At 41.5% G+C, this 16,542-nt stretch overlaps 1 protein-coding gene across 1 annotated transcript in view; it reads right to left on the reverse strand.

Annotated features, from left to right (window-relative positions):
* The window catches only part of LOC118422900 (glutamic acid-rich protein-like), an 8,556-nt gene extending 4,692 nt beyond the window's left edge, over window positions 1-3,864 (reverse strand). Inside the window, exon 1 of the mRNA XM_035830747.1 lies at window positions 3,422-3,864. Within this exon, the coding sequence (XP_035686640.1) occupies window positions 3,422-3,864 (443 nt within the window). The remainder of the gene's footprint in view (window positions 1-3,421) is intronic.
* Window positions 3,865-16,542: the final 12,678 nt, after the last annotated feature.

The following is a 16,542-nucleotide window of genomic DNA, read 5'->3' on the forward strand; positions in this document are numbered from 1 at the left end:
GCATAACAAACGCTTGGACGCGTCTAGATTGGCACTTTAGACGCGTCCGGTCGGACGTTCGGGACGTCCGAGACGGCGTCTGAAAGCGGGCAGCCGGACGCTCCCGCGCTCCGTCGGGCGGGCCCCCCGCTGGGAACAGACGTCTCTGCGGACGGACCAGACGCCGATTGCGACGGACGTAAATGACGTAATCCAGGCTGCTGGGACGGATCGGACGCCGATTGCGACGGGCATAAACGGCGTAATCCAGGCCGCTGGTACGGGCGGTAGCCTCCACCACGCCTTCCCACGGGGGGTACAGATCGTAAAATTCGACAGAAAATGGAATGAAAGGCCAAGAGGCAGTCATCGCTATATTATTAAAGGTTAATATCTGGGCCAAACTCCTAGCAAAATATATTTTCTTCAAAACACAGTTTTAGTTAGTCAGGCAGTACAGTAGAAACTCATAACGGGCCGGTGCATTTAATTTGGAACGTGTGCAGACGGCTGTCCGGACGCCGTTTCTGACGGCGTCCGGTCACGGCTATGATTTTATGGCCTCTAGGGATAAGCGTTCCCACATACCAAACAAACAAATATTCAGCCAGGCAGTGAATTGTAGAAGACCACCCACCACCGGGCCGTCAGGTTTAGCTAAAATCAAACACAACTTGAACAAATTTCTTCGTAAATTGTTTACACGTACTCCGCGGCGTTTAATCAACTTTGCTACATGTACGAAATTCAATCCGGCCTTCAATCGTGTCCGCGGCTTTTTGTGCCGCCGTGCCGACACGTTACATCAGAATGGACGAGCCCACATAACATCAAGGGTAAATACAGGACGTTTGAAATTTTCTATCGTAAATTTTAATTGCACCAGTATTTGCTAAAGACTGGATATATAAATGTGAAATAACGTTAAATTTTCTACAAAGATCATAAGTCATTTTTTTTTTTATTTCGAGGTAGCGAAATAAAGTCTTCCGTTTCATAAGTTCCTAACCCCAAGTAGTTGGAAGAGCCGACTAAGATTTTGATTGGCACCGGCAAAATCGGTAGGTGCTATCTCATTATCTGTTGTCTAAATCTACATTTTAACAGCATTATCATTCTTAATAGAAACAACAGATATTTTTTACAAGTATTCTACAACGTGTTCATAATTCTTTTTATTTTGTGGCATCAAAACAAGATCCTAAATTTTATCATTTCTTCGCGTATTTTGGGAGGGCACCCGTAACAACAAGTCGTCGGTAAACTTTGCAACAGATGAATGTACAAAAAATGAGAATAAAATGCGAAGTATTCACTTACCGGCGCCTGCAAAGTATCGACAATCAGCTAACGGAAGAACCGCTGCTTCTTTTGACGTCTGTCACATCTGTGATTTCTGCTGTCCAAGGTTTGCTGCTTCGAGTAAGTAATATAATTTTTCCCCCTTGTCGGCGCACGACAAATAATTTTTGAACATTCTTTTTAGTATAAATAACGGATACAGTCATCGCCGTAAACCCAACTTCAGCACAATGTCGTACAAACATCAGCTGCTACGTCTAGACGTGAAGTCCTTGGTCCAAAAGTGCGCAAAATTTAACAAACGGACATGAAATCCACAGAAATAGTCACCTTCTGAACATAAGTCCTGCAACCGCCGGAGTGTTCAACGGTCTGAAATTCGAATTCACCCGCTGAAATTGGCGCATGTGCAGAAGTTAAAACGTCATGTTTCCCGTGGGGATCATAAGAAAAGACGCAGCCGTCTGCCGGCGTCGGGTGACTAAGTATTTTATAGCCCCATCAGTGGCCGTCTCCGACGGCAATGGAAGGTCTTTCAGCCGTTCGGGCGTTCACCATAAAAACTGACAGAACGGCACGGACGCTCACGATGTGTCCGCGGCCGTTTCGGACGGCAATGAACGCGTCCAGAACGTCTGAAACGCGCTCGGACGCCATTGGACGCTTGTAGACGCCGTCTGGGCAGTTTCGGACGCTTGAATTTTCACAGAGGTTGTAGCTGTGGAAAGTACAAAAAATGCACAAGCCTATATCATGGCACTACAAAAGAGGACATCAGCAAAAATTGTCAACTTTCTTGCATTAGAGGGCCAATGTGTGCAAATGAAGGCAAAAAGTTCCTTGGTTTAACGTTACAAGATGCAACACGACGACAATGTTGTAAATTATGTTCCAGCTACGTGTATAATGTTTTTTAAAGGAAAAAAAAAAACAATTGTTTGAAAAACTACAAAGATAAACCTTTTTTTTAATTGACCCGGCCCCCCAGCACTATCATGCCACGCGGGCCAGCGGCGGTTTGTCAGCGGAATTCTTAGGTAACAATATAAAATAAGCCCATAAACCACAAAATGTTTGGTTTATAATTATATATCAGGGGTGCCTAAGCATTTGCACGAACCCTATGAAATTCGTACGAATATTATGTGATACACAAGAAGCACTATGCGAAAACGCACGAATATTATGAAATTCGCACAAATCACTATGCAAAAACGCACAAATATTATGAAATTCGCACGAATCACTATGTGATTCACACGAACCTTATGAGATTTGCGCAATCCTTATGCGAAATTGCGCAACCACTGTCGGGGTCACGTGACAGACGGAGCGGGATTTTCAAGATGTAACACGTCGAAATGAAGCAAAACAGTAGCTCACAGGCTATCAAATACATCTTTGCGACGGTAAATGTCCATTCCATGCCTTGAAATATAAATATCACGGGTAGAAACGCTCAAAATCATTCCTTCTCCCGGCCGCCGTTTTGCATAAGGATCGTGCCAATCTCATAAGGTTCGTGTGAATCACATAGTGATTCGTGCGAATTTCATAATATTCGTGCGTTTTTGCATAGTGATTCGTGCGAATTTTATAATATTCGTATACATATGCACACATGATATCTAAGTTCCGTGATGTTTAACCCGGTAATTCGTGGTATAACGTGACCGGGCGTCGGTAGCACAGGGAGTTTAGACCACCCACCCCGCCGATATGCTAGGGAATGAGGGACACATGGTATCTTCAAGATAATCTTGACAATTTTTTTCCCTTCATTTGCCTTAATTCAATGCAGGCATCCTTCACATGTTGTATGAGGTAATGACTACATGAAAAGGTGGCGAAGATTTGTGACCGCATAATCGGAAGAAGAAAAAAACAACGAGATATGAGAAACGGGTCACAACTTTCACAAGGTATCGATCACAGACGGTCTACACTGCGGACAAACAGCGGGAAATACATGTGAGAGAAAAATGTCACAAGCTTGAACCCAGCGACATCTATTTGAAAAGTAGCCATGCGGCCATGCGGTTGCAACAAGAATTTGATTACAGTCGGCGTCACTGTGAAAGATACGACAAATATCCGTAACGTTAGGTATAAAGAAACTTACTTTAAAAAATCACCCAACGTAGGGTTGTTGTCGCTGAGGTGAGGACGTTTCGGCGGCTGCATTCTCTGATCCCTCGGGCTGCGGCTGCGGCTGCGGCTCCGTTTGTTGTCCAATTGCTTGCGCGGCTGTCTCCCTCTCTCGTCGACACCGCCTGTGCCCGTCTTGGACCGAGAGACGCTGGCTAGCGCATGTCGGCTGGATGGCGGGGTGCTGTCAGTGCCGGTGCCGGCCGAGCCGCTAGTACTGGCGGACGTCTCTCGGCTGGATGGCGGGGTTCGTGTTTTCTCCGCGCCTGACCGAGAGTAGCCACTAGCACCAGCGGGTGTCCCCGGGCTGGGTGCCGTGGTGCTAGCCGGGTTGGACCGCTGGTTCTCTCCCCTTGCTGTAGGGGTGAGGGGCCGCGAGCCGCTGGGTGCCCGCCTGCTCGATTTCGGGGTTTCGCGGTGGTTGTTGGAGGCCATGGCACTGTGTCGATCGTGATGCGTAAGTTGAAGAGAAGTGGTCGCTATGTTGAACTCTGCACGCTGACAGAAAAACAGACTGGACGGCACACGCACACGCACCTACTTTTTGAGAGCGCCGCTAGGAACTTCTGCAGCCAATCAGCTCAGAGCATTTACTCCTGACACCAATGGCAGCCTTCAATTGATCAGTGTCATAGGGTACCCAGGGGACTGTATGGCGCCAAAAGCCGGAATCACATTCGTGTTACTGGTAGGGGGTAACTTCAGGCTTTGATAATGAATTGTCCGTGCCACACAAGATCACACAATATTGCCAAGTCGTGTCGGCACCACAATTGTAGTAGAATAAGACTCCGTGAAGTCTAATATCATATCTACTGTGGCTAACTATAGAGCTACATGTATTAATTTATTCTAGTAACGGTTACAGTATGTTCCAGTTCCTAGTTTTATGCACACTGAGCTGTCAATTTACAAGTTCCAAACAAAAATGCCTTTGAAGCTGTTGTGTTACGCCGATGGGCTATCAAGATGCAATCAGACATGGCACCATACATTGAAATGCAGAGAGACAACATCCGATTAGTAGACAAAAAGACACCGTCTCTATCATTTCTCACCTAGGTGGCTTTCTCTTTGTACCAACTGATCAAAGGGTCTGTGATTAACGTCCGAGTGTCAGAAATTAATACTACATGAAAAACAATGATTGCAGTGATTACAAATTCATCCGCAAAGGTCGGCGAAAGTTTGATAGACGTCGGCTTCTTGTCCCGACACAGAAACTGGGTAGTTTCACACTGCTAGCAATAATCCACACTGCTAGCAATTATTCACACTGCTAGCAATTATTCACACCCACACGCACTCCACAATGACATCACACCAGTTCTGCGAGAACGCAACCAATGAGCTTTTTTTTTAGATAAAAGCTCCTTGAAACAACAAAACAAAAAAGGGAATCACGATGTCCAAGTTGGTTAGAAAGTTAATATGCGATGTACATAATAACGGATCATTCGGCTCAATGATCAAAATGTGGAAAAGTTTCAACCATATGCGTATCAATCTATAAGTCAAACCATATGCAACCTCTTATCAAATTCTTGGCCTAATCAAGGCCTAATAAATCTGGCTCTGACAGCCCACCCAACATCTGGCAGGCAGACCAGAGCCGGCTCGTCACAGCCCGAAGCGAAGAGCGGAGTCGTGACAAAGTCTGATATAACGTTCTTGGTTTGAAGAGTCGCTATTAAGAGCAAATGTCTGTAAGGATCAAACAATGGTGGCAAAGGTCAAAAAATAGATTTGGCTCATATTTTGCACAGTGATAGTACTTGGTCCACAACCCCTCAAAATAGCTTTCTTTTAGATCAAAACTCCTTGTTGCCATGGTAACGGGCAAACAAAGTTTTCTGGCCATTTTCCCCAATTTTTGCATCTCAAAAACACAGAAATCAGCATATTTTACGGCACTGTCTCGACAACACCTTTAAACCTATCATCTTAACAAACAAGATCTGAATAGATCAACATTTTGGCTTTTTGAAAATTGTTGTGAAATTTCCAAAGTCGTACAATTTAGTTCTTGGGCAGCCTGAAAACAGTGCAATGTTTCAAGCTTCAAAAAAATTGGATTTTTGGCCCAACTTTGTAACGCTATAAGTGCCAAGCTGGTAATTTTTTTGGCTTAAAATTTGTACCATATATAGATCATTAGAATATCTATCAAATGCATTGTTGCAAAGTTTAACGTCTTGTTTGGTTGTCATGTGACTGTCCCCTAAAGTAGGCCACTTTTTGTGTTTGGCGAAAATTGTGAACTTTAGCCATGTTTAAAGTACGCTACGTGAAAAAGTAAAATATATTTCTAAATCAACTTCTTATCAAATGTGGATCTATGTATTGCCTATCAAATAAATGCTTCTAGAGTTTCGGGTCATGACGTTCAGTCACGTGGTTGTCCCTGAAAGTAGGCCATTTTTTTGCATTTGACGAAAATTGTGAATTTTAGCCATGTTCAACGCAGGCTACGTGACGAAGTAAACAAGGATTCTTATTCATCTTCTGATCAAATGTACATCTATGTATTGTCTATCAAATAAATGCTTCTAGAGTTTCGGGTCATGACGTTCAGTCACGTGGTTGTCCCTGAAAATAGGCCATTTTTTTTGCATTTGACGAAAATTGTGAATTTTAGCCATGTTCAACGCACGCTACGTGACGAAGTAAACAAGGATTCTTATTCAACTTCTGATCAAATGTACATCTATGTATTGTCTATCAGATAAATGCTTGTAGAGTTTTGGATCATAACGTAAAGTCACGTGATTGTCCCTGAAAGTAGGCCATTTTTTTGCATTTGACAAAAATTGTGACCTTTAGCCATGTTCAACGTACGCTAGATTGCGAAGCAAAATAAAGTTCTGATTCAACTTCCTGCCAAAGGTAAATCTATGTATTGCCTATCAAATGAATACTTGTAGAAAATTAGATCATGAAGTAAAGTCACGCGGTTGTCCTTGAAAGTAGGCCACTTTTTTCATTGGACGAAAATTGTGAATTTTCAAAGTACGCTACGTGTACCCTGGTATCCAGCCGTATTATAGTTCCCGAGTCTCTTTTGTCCTCTTCGCAGATACATATTTCACTCGTTCTCATTGAATTGTAAATAATGGCCTTATTGACTACATCATTTAGGTATAAGAGGATGTCCCTAGGGACACTTAAAAAGTGGGCAGCTTTTTTACGCCAGGTCAAATAGAAAGCTTAGAAAGCTTCGAACAATGCTAACGTTCGTTACAGTCATTTCTGTACAACATTTTGTAAGCAAGGTGGGATACAAATGGCAGTCAACAACTCTTCCTTGTTTCTTTAGAAAGCCAGAAAAACTGTGCAGCGTCATAAAAACGGTCATTTCTTGTCTTATACGTGGATAATATAACAGTGGCAACTGGCAACCATCAAACTGGTGGTGGTAACATTTGTTATCGAATTTGGCAACAGGAATAACCCACCTCACACAGCCTCCAAGATCAGTGACAGTACCAATCTGGCGTTATCGGGCAAAGGGCCTGCTCAGCTGGTTTCATCTACCGAACAATCATTCTGGGAACTGAATTGTTACATTTTTGGCTACTACTTGAATTCTTCGTTTGTTCTCAGGCGACAACCATTTTTTACGGGGGGTGAAATTCCACCCGTGGCTAAGATAATCCTCCAAGCCATCAACCAAAAGGAATCTTTTGGAAAACATTCCAGGGATTGTGGAAAAATGAAGGAACCTGTGATTTTGTCTAAAATTTGCTGCAAATCAAGTCGCAAAAGCAGGCGACAGCATTTTTACATTTAAATGAGAACGAGCCATTTGCGAAGAGGACAGATTCTGAAGAGACTCGCGATTGGGAGCTATCATATAGCTGGATACCAGGCTACACTACGTGACGAAATTAAGAAGAATTCTGATTAAACTTCAGGTCAAATGTACATCTTTGTATTCGTAATTTTCTTTCTTCGAATAAATGCTTGTCGAGTTTCGGGTCATGACAATTAGTCACATGGTTGTCCCAGAAGCCAGGTCACCTTATGTGCTCAACAAATATTGTGAATTTTAGCGCATTATAGAACATAGCTGAATTTAAAACGACATCTTAGTTACATTATCAAAATTGATATTTACAATTATAACAGAGTCATCGCTTAAGTAAGCTTTAATTTAACACTGTAAGCCCATTATCGGTCATTGTAGTACCAATATGATATGCATTGGACATTGGCAATGTTAAAAGAAAGAAACTGTTCAAGAGGCATCTTCTCTAAAGTAACAGAACCTCCTAACAGCATTTAGCTAACTATCTGCCCTACTTTAGGAAGCAACTGCACCGCAAAGAAAGACGACCCCAAGCCTTACTAACACTCATTCAACAGACAATGTTAAGGGCTACACATAATCAGAGTCAGTGCCAGTAAAGTATTTCAGTTCCCCAATTCGACAGATTTAACTACAGCCCTAAATGGTGATTTCTGGCCAAAAGCAAAATTTGACCTACTTTCAGGGACAACCATGTGACTAAAAGTCATGATCTGCAACTCTGCAAGCATGCATCTGATAGACAATACCTAGATGTACATTTGACTTGAAGTTGAATAAGAATTCTTGTTCACTTTGACACCCAGCGTACTTTGATCAAAGCTAGAATTCACAATTTTCGTCAAATGCAAAAAATGGCCTACTTTCAGGGACAACCACGTGACTGAACGTCATGATCCGAAACTTTGCAAGCATTCATTTGATAGACAATACATAGATGTACATTTGACTAGAAGTTAAATAAGAATCCTTGTTTACTTCGTCACGTAGCGTACGTTGAACATGGCTAAAATTCACAATTTTCGTCAAATGCAAAAAAATGGCCTACTTTCAGGGACAACCACGTGACTAAACGTCATGACCCGAAACTCTACAAGCATTTATTTGATAGGCAATACATAGATCCACATTTGATAAGAAGTTGATTTAGAAATATATTTTACTTCGTCATGTAGCGTACTTTGAACATGGCTAAAGTTCACAATTTTCGCCAAACACAAAAAGTGGCCTGCTTTTAGGGACAGTCACGTGACAACCAAACAAGACGCCAAACTTTGCAACAATGCATTTGATAGATATTCTAATGATCTATATATGGTACAAATTTTAAGCCAAAAAAATTACCAGCTTGGCACTTATAGCGTTACAAAGTTGGGCCAAAAATCCAATTTTTTTGAAGCTTGAAACATTGCACTGTTTTCAGGCTGCCCAAGAACGAAAATGTACGACTTTGGAAATTTCACAACAATTTTTAAAAAGCCAAAATGTTGGTCTATTCAAATCTTGTTTTGTTTTGATGATAGGTTTAAAGGTGTTGCCGAGACAGTGCCGTAAAATATGCTGATTTCTGTGTTTTTGAGATGCGAAAATTGGGGAAAATGGCCAGAAAACTTTGTTTGCCCGTTACCATGGCAACAAGGAGTTTTGATCTAAAAGAAAGCTATTTTGAGGGGTTGTGGACCAAGTACTATCACTGTGCAAAATATGAGCCAAATCTATTTTTTGACCTTTGCCACCATTGTTTGATACTTACAGACATTTGCTCTTAACCCTATTCAGACCGGGCTTTTTTGGTCATCCCTGGACCGGAAGGGGGGCTTTTGAGGCCCTCCACTTCTAAGTCCTATAACTCTAAAACGACGTGTCGTAGGGCCACTAAATTTTTAGGACATAATTTCGACATAATATCTGACAAGTATGTGACGTTTGACGTTACGTTGACATAAGATGACGTAATTATGACGTCACCAATTTGATTACATTGGCCAAACCCATGAAAAATGGGTATTCTCAGAAAACTTCAAGTTATGCTACAAAAATGTAACAACAAGTGCAGATAACAGAATAATGATGTTTATTACGACTTGCGTTGCCAATAGCAACATCAACGACGTCAATATGACGTCATAAAATGACGTCATGCACATCTAAGATACGAGTTGGGCTCCGCCATATTATATCCACCACCTTGAATTTATAAAAATACTTTTTTGGCATAAAATAATCACAAAGGGCAATGGAAATAGACTAAATTCATTCATTTAGATGGTTTTTGATGAAAAAATACCAGGTAGTTACAAATTTTAAGGGATAATTAGCTTGTTATTATTGATTTGGCCATTCGGTCCGCCATCTTGGATTTTGGGCTGATGACGTCATCAAATTAGCATAATTTATGCATATATAATTATGAAAGATATGCTGAATAATATAAGATTTTATTTAAGTACCAAAATCGCAGTAATATAGCAAATAAATGTGAAAAATACATAGTTAGAACCAAAAATAGTGATTTTTGGCAAAACTGCCTGTCAACAAACGGTTGCCATGGCAACAAGAAAAAACGGAAAATTTGTCAAACTTCGCAAAATTGTTGCCAACAATTTTTTAAGAAAACTCACCAAATTTGGTGGCTCTAGCGTAAGCCGTTCTGGCGTTATAGGACATCGAAGTTAGCGCGGGCCTCAAAAGCCCCCCCCCCCCCCCCGGTCTGAATAGGGTTAAGTTATATTGGATAGTAATAGTATGGGAAGGCCGAGGGGAAGACCAAGGAAGAGCCCGCGGAAAAGTCCACGAAAACGACATCGTAACCGGATATGGTGTGATCACTGCCAGCAGCATATCACAAACTCAGCATTTTATAGACACCAAGCCGATGTCAATGCACCGAAGAAGGTAAGAAAAATTTTCCAACCATGATTAACCCAAGGTGGTTAAAAAAAATCTTTTTTTAACCTCCTTGATTAACCATAGTGCACGAAGGTATTAGCAAAAAATGATTGAATGGCTGAGCTGTCATAAACTTGGAAATTACAGTATGTCTGATCTGCGATTTCGCCGCTAAAGAGCTGGACTTATGACAAGTAAATTTTTGATATTTATGGATGGCATCAACGCGCGCTTATTAATTTGAAAGAAAATCAACATGCCGCAAATTGTCAAATATGTCGTAAACGTCTGTCGGTTCTGTCGCAAAATACCCTGTATGAGTAGAGTTCCTTGCAGTGTTCGGAGAACGGGCTGGGTATGTTGTTGTTGTTTTTTTGGTCCGCGATTTGTCAACGTTGGCTATGTTCTCTTGTGCCGGGAAACAGACGGGGCAAAGACTCGGGAAGGGACAAAGACTCTGACACGCTATCTGCCACGGCAAACTCCCTTCTACAGCAAACTCCCTTTCTCGGCACAACAGGACATAGCCAACGTTGAAAATCGCGGATCAACGACCCCCCCCCCCCCCAAAAAGCCTGAGGATCGTCCTGTCAACAATGGAAAAAAAAAATTGCACTGTCTGTTGACAGGATTGTCCAGTCAACCGTAGAAAACTTTGCACTGTTGACAGGACGATTAACAGTAGAAAACTTTGCACTGACCTGTCAACAGTGCAATTTTTTCCACTGTTGACAGGGCAAAAACAGTGCAAAGTTTTCTACTGTTGACAGGATCATCCACATGTCAGTGGCAAGGTCTCATGATGTATTCGATGTAATTCAATGTGGAGGACCACAGGAAGAATACAACGTTGCTAAGCTAAATTTGATTTGGATCCAAATAAACTGATAGTCTCTCGACGCAACAGAAAAAAATCTGACTCAACCATATGTTGTAAACAGACGAAAAAGCTTTGTTTATTGTAAGTTGTTGTCATTCTAGAGTCTTTGAAACTCTGTAAAGTTGGCACGTAATTATATAATTCCCACTAGTCCTGACATAATAACCATGCAGGTCCCTGGCCGCAATGTAAATAAAAATGGAGAATACGTCCTCTCCCACAACATAGTTCACAAATGCCTGCAAAGTAGCCGAAAGTCCACAATGGAGGTTATAAGATTTCATAGCCTCCTTTGCAGACTCCTTTGCGGTGCTAGCTTTTCTTTTATGCCATTGGAAGGGGGCGTGGGTTCCCGATTTCCAGCGTTCTATTCCTTTGTCAAGAAATGGATTCTTTCACTAAAACTGGAGTTGAAAAGTTATCAGCACTAGTAGTTAATTTTCTGTGTTGGAAACTGCTTAGCCCCCGCAGCTTGAAGTCTGCAGCCTGGGTACCATCTGAGCTCTACCGGGGCTCTTTACACTCGCCTTTTAGGGTAGCAAGTGTAAGGAGCCAGGTAGTGGTAACCGGGCTAAGAAGTCTGTGAAGGAGGTCATAGATTTCATAATAAGGCCACTTTTTTTGCCAAACATTATTCTATTTATTGAATTATTTAAGCTCCGGATCCCGTGCAGGATGTGATCCATATACTCAGTATTAAAAATAAAATGGGCTAAGCAATACAGAAAATTCATATTTGTTACGAGTTTAGATAAACAACTAATCACAAAGCACCTGTTTATATATGTTCGCCATAATGAAGAAACAAGAAGAAGCCAAATTGATATCTTACTAGACTAAGTTTTTGTATTTGATAAGTATGATCACAGATGATGCTGACATATAATATATAAATGACATTGTCATCTATCTTTGCAGACCAAACTGCTCTTTGCCAACAAAGAAGGTCAAAGTCATGATGATGGCATCTTCCCAGGATGTAGCAACTCCCAGCCACCAGCTGATTATGTAAGTTACTAAGTATAGTAGCTAGGAATGATGAATTAGAGAAAAAGCTTGTATTACCCAAAAAAAAGTGACTCTTCTTAGCTATTCTGGATGCCACTGGCTACCAGTTGAGTATACAAACTGACGTGTCTGTGGTATGTCATACTGTGATCTTTCATATGGCGGACTGTAGTATAGCTGAGATATGTCTCTGGTAAAAAGTTTCAATAATATTCATCAAAAAGGCAATTTTTGCCTCAAGAGGATTAGTGATAACTTGTTCTTTTTACTTACGGTCCTAGCAGAGGTTCTGCTCCAGTAGTAAGACTGTAGTCTTGAACATTTTTTTGTCCCCCATTCATGCTTAATTGTTCCCTGGTAATCCAGACAGGACGGGTAGCTAGCGAGATTTCTTCGCGAGTTTTGTTCGGGGAGCCATGGCAGTCTGCCCGCCGACCTCACATTAGCTCTCCGGGGAGTTTCAGCCCGGAGGAGTAATCGCTACCCTTTCCAGGTGGAAAGGGCAGGTGGACCTAATCGGGCTTAAACTCCCCGGGGCGCTAATAGGAGCTCGGCGGGCATGACTGTCTTGGGCTACCGATAAACTGTCCAAGCTGCCCGACCCCGGATGGCTCCCAGGGTAGCTTAATTGAAAATAAGACTTGAATTTAAAACGGTTTAGTTTGTTTTGACTTTCTTACAATCCAACTGTAAACAGATAGGACACACTACAACAAACCTGCTTCAGAACAAGGAGTTTTCAAGGTGTTAAACTGGGTAGGTCTGGGTGGGTCAAAATCTCAAAGTCTCAAACTTTTCAGCCTCAAATGTTAGAATTGGTGGGAGCACAGTTGAAAGGAATGTGGAGGAAAATATTAAAAGATATGATGACTTGATTTTCTACCATCTTGACTTTGACTTTGACTTTGACTGCTGACTCTTGAGCTGTATATTGAAAATATAGTACATTGTACTAGAAGGTTGAAATTAGGATTCTATGGCACAGTCATATACATCATGTAGGAAACTTTCAAAACAGTAAAAGGCTTTTCAACCTTTTTTTTTTCAAGGAAAGCAGTTTTATTTCCTTGTGAAATACGGAAGACCTTGGGGGACACTGCTTTGTAATTCATATCTTTCATGGCTTATGAAAAACAATGCCCCAGAAGAAAGCAAGTTTGCAAAGTCCCTTTACAGAGGGGCTCTCAGCACCTAGGTGAGAAATGGATGGTCTGGCCTGGCATGAGTAGATATCAATCAGGTGGTTAGCACCTCAGGTTCCCACTGGAGTTCAGCTTTTCCATATGGACCAGATGTCCAGCAAATCATGTTGAACAAAGTGACTTGTAAAATGATTAAAAGGGAATATGTTAATACAATCCTAAACTGCTGCCCTGATACTTATAAAACAACTCAATCAAAGCAAAAGGTTGGTTCAGATTTTCCATATGTGACCAAACCATTTGGACCAAATTTAACACTAACTTGTAGAATGGATGAAAAATAATATTTTAGCACCCTATTCTTATAGAAACTCTTACAGAGTTATGTATGGTACACTCTTATTCTTATGTTAGAATAAACTGAAGACAAGGTTTGTTTCCTTTCAATAGTCTAGGCCAAATCAAATGTTTCACAGCAATTCACAATTCTTCACTTTAGTTTTTTTTATTCTATTGACAGGTAAGCAAAAGGCATCAAGCTTTCAAAGCACTCCTAGCTGTGCTTTGGTACAAAATCTACCTTGATATTATCTCCATCTTGAACCAGTGTATTAACACCTAGCCTGGGTACCATTCTCGGCTGGTCGGCTTTGGTGTTGATGTTGCTCTTACCTAAAGGTTCTTTTCAAGGAGTTTGTCCTAGGTTTGTCCAACTTAAAAATACTACCTCAAGCAAAGCGAGTACACTGCTTAGACAGACAGGTTCATTGGTCAACACAATTCTCCTGAAAGTAGTCATAGTGTTCAATAACAATCTAGTGTTCACAGATTTCCATTTCGGTCTCATCTGGAGGAGACGATTAGCCTTATTCTGTACTCTCTGTAGAAGATTTAAGTTTCTCTTAGTTGTGCTAGACCACACTGGGCTGCAGAAGTCAATATGAGACAATACCAAACATTCAATTACACTGTACTATGTTTAACAACTTCTGATCCATAAACTTAGCACATCTTTTAACCATCCCCAGAGACCTGGCCATTTTCTTTGAGGTAGATTTTGTTTGAAAGTTCCAAGTGAGACACTCGTCAATGGTTTAGTCTGTGTAACGCAAACTCCGCTATCCGGAGCTTGTAGACTCCTCCCCGCGGCGCGGCAGTATGACGGGCCTGAGAAGCGCGGTTAAATCAGGCTATCAATGGTTGTGCCTAGCAGTTTTACTTCTGTAACTTGTTCTATGCTCTTATCGTCCACAGTCAAGGCAAGTTTGGGCTTTTTTTTACATTTTAGGTTTACTTCCGAGAACTATGCATTTTGTCTTCGATGCGTTCAGGAAAAGCTGGTTCGTTCTTACCCAGTTGCAGATATTGTTCACTTCTGTTTGTAAATTACTGGAGATTGTCTCAATTGCAGGGTCACAGGTGTAGGCTGAGGTGTCGTCAGCGTACATATCTGCTGTGGCTTGACTTACAGAAAGTGGCAAATCATTTGTGTAGATAGTGAATAGGAGGGGCCCTAAACCCATGCTTTACCCTGAGCCCAGTGCTAAGGCACCGACCTGTTTCTGTCAGCCTGAGCTTGTAGCCCAGCGGCCTTTTGAGTTGGCCTTTTATGCCGCCAGTGTAATCTAACCAATCCTGTAAGAACTCTCCCAGCCTGCGCTAATTAACTACACAGGCTGGCTAACCCTACAGCGCCGAAGAGCATCTTGAGCGCCTGCTAATGCGCAGACCGCTTCAGTTCCATGAAAAAAGCCATGGTGATTTGGCTAGGATTTCTCACTGCACCCTTCCCTGCTACTTCAGTCTATCTGCGAGAACTCCACAATCAAAAGCACAACTGAAATATTCAATAGAAAGATTTTGCCAGCAATAGTTCAATCCATAAGAAGAAAATTGCTGCAACCACCTCTGTGGCTGGAACACTTTCCCATAGATAAATAATCCTACCTCTAGACCTGACAGCAGACATTGTCCCTGTCCTTCTTTCGGGTTCTGAGTACCTTTATATCCTTCTCACTATGTCCATTAGTCAGACATTTTTGCATTAAGATAACTCAATCTATAAAAGCTTCTTGAGATAACCTAGTAGTTGTACAAATAGGAATGCGCATCTATGTTACTGTTATATTGCTTTTATACCCCTCCTGAATTTAACATTCAGCATTACCAGGCCCCCCAAATTTAAGCGTTACCATTCTAATTTTTGCTTGTGTAACTTCAAACATTGGTTTTGCATGTGTGACTTTAAAAATTGGTTTTGCATGTGTGACTTCAAACATTGGTTTTCAAAAGTCTTATTAGAATTCCCTGCTCATAAACATTCTTTATGTCTTGTTTACTTTCAGGCAGTCCAAGGTATGTCAGCTGAGCTTGGCCAGGGCACATGTGAACCAGAGGCAGCACAGTTGGATGAAGATGAGGGGAGAACATCTGACGTGTGTGAAGTCACCGATCCAGTAGAGGTATTTACCATACGTTTGTCTCGACTAGAGTTTTGCAAGCCAGCCTTGTAAAGCTGCACCTTGGATGAATAATGAACCATAAAAAATGTAGGGTTTCCTGCCATTTCTTTACATAGTATTTGTAAGTTAAATCAACCCTGTACCATAGAATCTATAAATTACAAACATAAAAACTGTTAGCTTCGAATTCCAAATCAAAATACTGCCACAGATGCTTCAGCCCAGTGGGGCTCTAGCTGTGCTCTTTATCAGGCAGGCTACCCAGTGGGGTGCCTGTTGGCATACTTGTTGGCAATTTTCACAAGTTTTTGTAACATTGTAGTCACTCCAGACCGTCCCCATGTCGAACCCTCTGAGTCAGTAAAAGGACTTAGGACAAAGCATTTTCGTCCTGAAATCCTCTAGGAACAGGCCCAAAAAAATATAGCAGAAAAAGGGCATAAGTGCGGAAGCTGTTGAAGGCTATATAACGCTCACTGGGCACGGCGAGTCATTTAATCACCTGCAAAAGTTTACTTTTCTTTTTAGGTTTCACTTTGATAGGTAAGGCTATGTTGATTTAATTACATGGATGACATTTGGGCGTGCATGCAAAAAAAAATACTTTAAATGAGCACGTATATGCCATAGATTGGAAAAGAAAGATCTGCCGTAGATACAGATAAATTTCATACAGTGCCAAAGTAAATATAAAGTCAAAGAATAAGATGTGAAATAACAAAGTTAAGATCTTTTGTTGTTTGGGTTGGGCACCAGTACAGAAAATTCTGGTCCGGACCTTAACCTGGACCTCATTGTCTATGAGGAAAACTTGTGAATTGGCCTGAGCAATAATCAAAACAATGGTTGGTCCAATTTTCTGCAAAAGAATTTGTCTGGTGGAGTATCCGACTCCCACAGGCATTTTAAAATCCTCTCTTGAAC

Source organism: Branchiostoma floridae, chromosome 9, assembly GCF_000003815.2.
Source record: "Branchiostoma floridae strain S238N-H82 chromosome 9, Bfl_VNyyK, whole genome shotgun sequence".
NCBI lineage: Eukaryota > Metazoa > Chordata > Leptocardii > Amphioxiformes > Branchiostomatidae > Branchiostoma > Branchiostoma floridae.